Raw genomic sequence first — 8,935 nt, 5'->3', positions numbered from 1 at the left:
TGTAGTCGAGCTACACCAATGTACGAAATCGAGCCTGGACAAGATGAACCAGTGGGTGATATCGTGACCCACGCTAATAGGATGACACACACTTATCGAAATCGTAACAAGGTTAATCCTCGTGTTAGCGGGCTCCTGCCACAAGCTTCAGGGTTTGGCCAGGGCACATAGTCCCACATGTGGACCATAGTTCAACATGGGAAAACCCCATGCGAGATGACGTTCGTTTTTCAGGTTTTTGTACACCTTACGGGATGCAGCTAACGTGATACTACCATAATCGTACTTTGACTCATTATCAAACGTTCATATATTTATTGTTACAGTTTTCACTTTCTGACAGCTTCATCAGTTAAGAAGGGGCTAGCGACGACGGGGCCTCCAGGGTAGTAGATTGGGTATGCGCCATTGTGGCATGTGCCATTGTAAAAGATCTTGAAGTCTGGCACTGAAACAAATATATGATGTAAAGAGTTACAAAAAAACAAACAGTGCACATTCGTTCTTTCAAATTTGCAAATCATTGTCCACACTTCTCTGAATTTGTAATATAAAAAAACTATATCACTGTCGGTAATCCCTACATATTCTTATGTTATTATATTTTACATGTGTCATCTGACTGATCCTCTTGTACGTATGTGACACTGGTGTCCCAGTTGTTAAAGACACCGCAATTGGATGTGAGTGAATTATTATTCTCAGATGCCTTTGATCGAATGCTAAAAAATGTGACCTTGACCTTGGTATGTGAGTACATTGCTTGGGTTACATAAATGTCTACAACCTTTTTGATTGTAGGCGTTTCTCCCACTTAAAGTGATAGGGGTTAAAGAATGTTCAAAGTCAAAAACTTGCTCTCTCGACGTACTAAGACAATTTTGACGTTGAACTATTTAGACAGACAGACAGACACGTTTATTCAGTATTATGGCCATATAGCCTAAAGTACAATTGATACTAGTTCATAATAATGCCACGTACATATACAGAAATTACATATTCTTGTTTCTGATAGTAAGAACTTGCTACGTATAAGTAGCCACTGAAAAAATGACATGTGAATTGATAAAATTTATCATTAACATTTCAGATTTATCGTCATTATTCAAGAAGGGGTGATATGTAGATCTTAACTTGGAATACTTGTTACACTTAAATGAGACACGGAATTCATCTTCAATTTCACCTCAGTCACAACTGGGACAAACACTGTTAATAACATCAATATCTTTCGATTTACGACACATATTTACATTAAAATTGTGTAATGAGATTTACAAAACGATCTTATTAATGACTTGTGTAAGACAGATAAATACATTTCCCGTTGAAGATGTGACTTTAGTTTACTATAATTGCTAAGATAATGTCAAGATGAAACAGTTTCATATATCGTAAATATATCTTTCACTCGCTGCTTAAATAATCCCATAAACACTTGAATGTTACCAGTTTTTGTGCAATCCACATAAAAGAAAAAATAAATAATAGATTTCTTACTTCAGATACCCAATTATTTTTACCTTTATCATCCAACTGAACTATTTAGTAGCTACGATAAGATTACTTAACGCGAACAGCGATATATATACACTGCCGTCAAACAAAATATTAAACTTGACTTAATCAATCCACGTGTACTAATGACGTAACGTTATAAATATATAATGTCATGAAAAGATGATATGATTCTGTAAACATTGATGCAGCCGTATGACGTCACAGTGTTCCAACTGTTGAATGTGACATGTCTTATCAGTCTTACCAGTGGATGGGTTGCATCAGACGTACCTTTAAGGGAAGGGTTGAGCTTGACTTTCTCAATGAATGAGTCGATGTATTTGCACAGTTCGCATTCACCCCTGAAGGTTCCATGGTTAGTACAAATTGACATTCGGCTCAGGGGACAGAATGTCTGGATGCTGCCACCGAGAGGTCCCTCCAGGGCGATGTCAAATGTGTTTACCGCAAACTTCTCACAGTTAGCCTGGAATAGGGTATATGAGCACTTTGTCAATCTCTGTTCATAGTTGCTCACAGTTTGGCTCGTTCACTCATTTTTGCAATTTTCGTGTACATGAAGAAGGAGAAGTAAGAAAAACGTGCAAGTGTATGAAAGAAAAGAGGCTAGTTTGTCAACTATTTTATATTTCCAAATGGCCGAAAGGGCCCTCATCCTACCTCGTCCTTTATAGGTTTGGCACCTTTCTGATACTCATTCAGTTGCGCTGCCTACTAAAATATGTCTGCACACTGCATCCAATGTCCTATCTGGACATGTAAAAGTTCAACTTGAAATCCGTCATATGCATTACAGTTTTTCCTGATCTGTACTCATGCGCATTTGAAATTAATGAATGCATTCAAATATATAAAAGCGACAAAACCCCTTCCATATTCACAAGAAATCTCTGAAAAAAGCAGATTCAATTGCACGATTTTGACTATATGATGAACATGTGTTTATGAATCACCCTCAAACAGTGGTGATACCAGCATGTTGGAAGACTTACTTCCACAGGCGTGGGGCAGGAAGTGGTGTACGACACAATGGAGAGACGGGTGCCGTTCTTGGAAGCAGCACACTGGGCCAGGGTGAAGCGACATTTATTTTCTGTTGTAAAACAATATCCATTGGTTATTCATTCGACATCGTCTTTGAAAACAGGTGTGTATCTCAGTCTGTGCTTTGAAAAGCAAGCGCCAGATACAAATCTCTGTTCAACAGTGAACGTTAAACTGGTAATATTGCATCTTTGACGAAAACTATTAAACTATCAAGATAATAATAATAATAATAATAATAATAATAGTGCCAGAATCACCCAAACCCTCTTTTCTGCATTTTTTATTTTAATCTGTATATAATAATAATAATAATAATAATAATAATAATAATAATAATAATAATAATGCAACGTTCTTCATCTGAAACGTGGCAAGGAAGTCAGTTTTGGAGGAGTTATTGACCATCTCGTGGAAGGTCAGGCCTATACGTACTTAGGGATGCAGATTAGGGACAAACTCCAGAATACCCATATCAAGGACATACTTCAGGCAGAGTACAAATGTAGACTTAAGAAAATCTGGAGTTCAGAGCTGAATGCTCCCAACAAAGTAAAAGCCACAAATAAACTGACGGCGTAAAGAAACGTTACCAACGATATTTCTAGGATAAAATATGACCAACACAATTTGAAGCAGCAATAACAATTGTATTGTAGAAATTCTTCATTAAGAACAGTAAAATGCGAATGTACTAATTCAACAAAAACGTTTTTGATCTCCAACAGGGACATTTCTTGACAAGGGGTCATTCGTCAAGTATTCGATCAACAACATTGGTTACAACTTTAAGGTGACGACGGCCCAGACAGTTCAATACGGGATATGACCTCCATGAGCGGCAATGCATTTTCGAATACGGCGTCTAACTGAGTAGACAAGCCTTCACACATCGACTGCAGGTATCCGATTCCATTCCTCACGGAGGGCAACGATCAACGCTTGTCTCGTGAAGGGAGGATGTTGACGTTTCCGAAGACGACGCCCCAGCTGGTCCCAGAGATGTTCTATGGTTGACAGATCTGGTGATCGAGCTGGCCACGGCAGGGCAGTCACGTTGTTGACATTGAGGAAGTCTTTCGTATTACGGGCTTTTTGGGACGTGGCGTTATCTTGTTGGAACACCGTCCGTTGTTGACGCTGGATGAAAGGAAGAACCACTGGCCGTAAGATATTGTCAATGTAGCGTTGTGCTGTCAGATTGCCTTCGATGATGACAAGTTCCGTCTTCTCGTCCCCGCAAATGCCGCCCAAGACCATCACACTTCCGCCCCCGTAAGGTTCCACCTCCTGGACACATCAAGGAGCCGTACGTTCACCACGTCGTCGATAAACTCGCGTCAGCCCATCAGGTTTGAAGAGTTGGAACCTGCTCTCGTCACTAAACAGCACTCGCCGCCATTCCCTTTGTTGCCATCGCTGAGTTTGCCTGCACCACGTCAATCTGGCACGTCGATGTTGACGGGTCAAGGTCATCCCCTTGAAACGGCGATAAGCCCGGAGACAATAATGTCGTAGTCGTCTCGTCACTGTTTGTCTGCTGACCGGATGTCCTAAGCGATTGGCCGCTGATGACGTCACAGTAAGAAATCTGTTCCTCAGTTGAAGTACCAGTAAAAAGCGGTCATCCTGCGGGGTCGTGACCTTTGGACTGCTACTCTGCGGTTCTGCCAGTCTGTCGGAGACGTGCGACCAGTCTGGTAATAGTCATCTTGGAGCAGTTCATGTTAATGGCAACCGCTCTCTGTGTCGCTCCCATCTGCAGCATACCTATGGCTCTCTCCCTCTGGACAGCGGTCAGTCTTGGCATGTTCGTTGGTGTTAATCATCGCAACCAGTGATAGGGAACAGATCCGTGCGTTATTTATACCAGGAAATTGCACGATAATTTGGGAAAGAATGTTTTAAAAAATTGCTTAAAAACACCAATATCTCCCAAAATCCGCAAAGCACGTGCAATGAACGACAGAGGACATGAAGGCTGTATTCGTGAGATGTGTTTTTTACTGTTTTTGAACAGGTTGGCATCTTTGTTTCAACGTGGCAAATCAGTTAATGTTGGTAACATTTCTTTTGGCCCTCAGTTTACTTATGCTGTACCCGTCCTTTCATATTCTTTTGCTGTTGTTGATTGGACGAAACAAGAAATTCAGGGTATTGACATCCTAACACGAAGAATCATGGCAGACAATAGATCCCACCACCCTCGCTCAGTCGCTTATAGTTACCAATCATTATGGGAGGGCGTGGTTTGATTAACGTTGGGGCTCTTCGTGATAGAATTATTTTGAGCACTTTTGCACACATTTATTTGTCTGATGATACTCTTGTGAAGCATGTCAAGACTCATGATGAAAACAAGGCATTCTACAGTTTTCTAAAACGAGCCAAGGATGTGGGACCAGTCACTTCCCACTCGAAACCGTCAGTTTGTGATTTTGCATCATAATGTTAATATGAAATGTAGATTAAGTAATGAATTAAATAAGACTGTCCAACACATTGTCAGTGGATGTCCAGCTTTGGCACAAACACAGTATCTTAAGCGACATGATGGAGTGGCTCGATCATTTTATTACCGTCTTCGCCATGCTTGTGGTTTGACACAGAGGTCCATCCATGGTACGACCCAGAATATGTAGAGGGCGTCGTAGAAAATGACAAATACAAAATTCTTTGGAATAGGCCCGTATACAAGTTGTCCGAGTCCCCATTGTTCTCGGTGCCTTTTTGGTACCTCGCAATCTGTTGACTGACATTGGGAGAGTACCCGGGTTTGCTACCAGGAATACAGCCCTTCTGACATCCTCCGGAAAGTTCTGGGTGGGTTTGACTAGGCAGCGCTTCCTGGGAGAAGTCCCATTCGCTGTCTGGGCTGCATGTAAAGGGGGCAAGGGCCCTGAGCTGATGATGAGCCTAACCAGCCTGATTGTGCCAGGATCACCCAATTTTTTATTCTGTATATAATAATAACAATAATAATAATAATAATGATAATTGTAATAATAATTGTAATAATAATAATAACAAAAATTGAAACCAGGCAACTCCACTGTGCGATTACAGATGTCTACACACAAACAGCCATTACTTCGTAATTATTTGATATAAGTTCACCGAACGATCGAGTCCACTTGAATGTTGACCGAATAACGAGGTAACACTGTACACATAAAAAAATGTTGAACATATCTTTAATTATTAGTATGCATTATAATTTACCCCAGTATATTGCCTTGTGGAAGAAACATGATATCACGACACACCAGTTATGCCATGATCAGTGTGTGCCTGTCAGTGCTACAAATCTCTCACCGAATTGACAAAAAACTGCCAGACACGCAGTATCCCCCGTGAAGATCCGGGTTAGAATTCGTAATCAGCAACCCATACTTGTCGCAAGAAGCGAGTCACAGGGTTGGATGGTCAGGCTCGTTGGTTTGGTTGATGCATGTTATCGTATCCCATTTGCGTAAATCGATGATCATGATGCTCGATTATTTACAGACCGGCAACATATAGCTGGAATGTTGCTAAGTTCGACCTTAAACAGCAAACAATAACCAAATTCCAGCTGAAAATCTCTCACCGTACACAACACCGTCAGACGCGCAGACGGGGGATTTTTCCTCGTTGCAGATTTGGTCACAAGTGGAGGCATGATAGCCGCCGAGGATGTTGCCACAGGGTCCCCTGAAAGACAGGCGAATGTGTGGGAGGCCTAATTGCTCTTTCTTGCAGTTGGCGGTGTCCAAATCACAGGAACTTCCTGAATATCACAAATAATGTATTTGAGTTTCATGCCGTTTCATGCCGTTCTGTTGTAAAACAATATTTATTGGTTATTCATTCGACATCGTCTTTGAATACAGGTGTGTATCTCAGTCTGTGCTTTGTAAAGCAAGCGTCAGATACAAATCTCTATTTAGCAGTGAACGTTAAACTGGTGATATTGCATCTTTAATGAAAACTATTAAACTATCAAGATAATAATTTTAAGTCATAGCCATATTAGCAGATAAGCATTATATGAATTAAAATTTGCGGATGTAATTAAGTATTTGATGGCAGCAAATGTCATTTGTAATGGTCAAGTGCACACGCTTTTCTGAAACCAGGTAATGTTTATCAACATTGTAAATTAATAAATTCATCAGTAAATGTCTGTAGCTCTCTTTTGGGTGAAGCCGGGATCCGAACCGACGAATATAAGATTATTCCAGGACTGAGGGGCACAAATCAGCGCAGAAAATTACGGCGCCGAAGACCGATTGGGCAACGCTGAATATCAATTTGTATGATTGTTAAATTCATTGTATGACTATCAAGTAAGAAAGCAGACTATGAAGGGCATGGACATTTCAAAGAGCATTTTAAATCATGATACGCATGTGTTTTTCATATTTATTAAGTATAAAAAAACCTATGTGCTGATTATAGTGAAGTTGATAAACCAGACGAATAAGTGTGCGGCAAAATAGGAACGTCAATGCAACGTCTGGAAAATACGTTTTTACCATCTGGTCAGAAATGTAAACAAATGCAACGAATCCCTTTCCATAATTAGGATAAGAAATCTAAGCTAATTGTACGATTCCGACAACACAATGAGCATGTATTTGTTAATCACTATCAAATAGTGATGACACTTGGAATATTTAGGGAACTGCATCGGACAATATGTTGGTTACTGATGCGTCGTATTTGGAAATATGTTACACATGTTTTCCATAAAAACTTGCGAAAGTTTTGCTAAGGACTTGAATCCTGCAACCTTGATCAAACACCCTTAGAGACATTTGAGACTCTTTGACATCTTCATAGCAATTGCAGATTATGAATAAGTAATACTTACTGTAAGTGTGTCCGTCCGATCCACACACAGGCGAGGATGTGTGACAGGCCAAGTTGCAGGACGTAGGGGCACCAAGTGCCACTGAAATTCAAAAGTCAACGCCAGAGAGTATCAGTCTCGGGTATCTGCCGAAACAGATTTCAAAGGGCGTAAAAGCCACAATTGTGATGGGTCCCTTAAAGTTAGTGATGACACCAGGTAAGAAAAGGTAATACATGTATTAAACTGCCATGTTTTACTGGCACAGTGGAACATATCGTTGATTGCAATAAAAAGACTCTTGGTCTTGATTTCACTTGTTTCATAAAGCGAATGCTGCTTTACGGCTGTCGTAAATCTGTATTAAACTATGGATGTTACGACAGTCTCAGATCTGCAATCTCTTTGTGAAACCGGGCCAAAGAGAAAGCTTAGATCGATCTGAAGGGGACTTACAAACTGCACCTAAACAATAGATCAGTAATAGAAACAAATGAACAAAAACACACAAACGCCTGCTGCAACTTCTTAGCCTTTTTTAAGGTAAGTTTAGTCAGTTATAGGAAAGACTATATATACATCATATGGATTTTTCATATTCACATCAAAGCATCAGACATGATTATATATTCCCGAAATCAAGGCACATGTGCCTGTTACAGAAAATAAGCATAAGACACAAATTTAAAAAGTTCCAATGTTCCGTAGTATAAACATTAATAAGATGTACCATTTAGCTTCACGCTGCTTTTCCTACAGTGCTGAAAGAATGTGTTTCAAAATATTTTGAAACAGAGAGTGTCAAAGGTAATAGTATATTACACCGAAAGGGACAACAGAGAGCCTTTGGTTCTAAATTAATTTACCGCAGTCCAATACACAGGTAGCATAGCTCAATTTTGAAATCACCGAAGGATTATATCCCATCTGTAAAATTTAAAAGGTGACAACATTTGCAGATCCCCGTTGGTGCTTGTACAACAAAACTACGTACGGCCTTATGATCTAACAACCACGGATACATACCACCAAGAAAGGAAAGACAAACAAGAGCCAACATGTCTGTTGTCCACGAGATCTGTTCAGAGAACTGACCTATACGTATTTTTGTCTTTTTTCTAGTTTTTCCTTCTAGGTGACCTCTGTTTTTATCTTGATTTGGTTTTATCAAATGATAAAAGCACAAGCGTTAAATGAAGACTAAACTTGGCGAAGTGCCATTGCTAGCTATTTTGGTTCACGTCCCACATGATCTGCCTGTTCAAACTTTATGATCGATAACAATTTACTCGTTAATGATAAGTCTATTTATACAGGGACAATGTCTGTCTTGTTTATACTGCTGCGCGGCGTCAGGCAACGAACACATACTTTTATGCAAATTGTGAGTGGCGGGTGCCTGGTACCCTATTCCCCTATTCGCATAAACCTGGTGTCATCACTGATTTTCAGTGATCCATTCACATAATTTTCACCACTATCATATCTTTTACGCCCAATGGAAGCTATTTCGGCGGATAATCGATCGTTATT

At 40.0% G+C, this 8,935-nt stretch overlaps 1 protein-coding gene across 1 annotated transcript; it reads right to left on the bottom strand.

Moving 5' to 3' along the window:
- Positions 1 to 300: 300 nt before the first annotated feature.
- On the bottom strand, positions 301 to 8,559 carry LOC124132795 (ovoinhibitor-like). Its single transcript, XM_046496921.2, has 6 exons — positions 8,429 to 8,559; positions 7,424 to 7,504; positions 6,158 to 6,337; positions 2,517 to 2,617; positions 1,795 to 1,990; positions 301 to 448 (listed from the first exon to the last, which is right to left on the bottom strand). Exons 1-6 carry the CDS (start codon positions 8,460 to 8,462, stop codon positions 330 to 332), a joined length of 711 nt encoding a protein of 236 aa, XP_046352877.2. The 5' UTR covers positions 8,463 to 8,559; the 3' UTR covers positions 301 to 329.
- Between the last annotated feature and the right edge of the window lie 376 nt (positions 8,560 to 8,935).

This window comes from Haliotis rufescens, unplaced genomic scaffold (assembly GCF_023055435.1).
Source record: "Haliotis rufescens isolate VD_foot unplaced genomic scaffold, xgHalRufe1.0.p SCAF_11, whole genome shotgun sequence".
In the NCBI taxonomy this organism is placed as follows: Eukaryota; Metazoa; Mollusca; class Gastropoda; order Lepetellida; family Haliotidae; genus Haliotis; species Haliotis rufescens.
The sequence above is the reverse complement of the archived record's forward strand: the minus strand, read 5'-3'. Positions and strand labels throughout refer to the sequence as shown.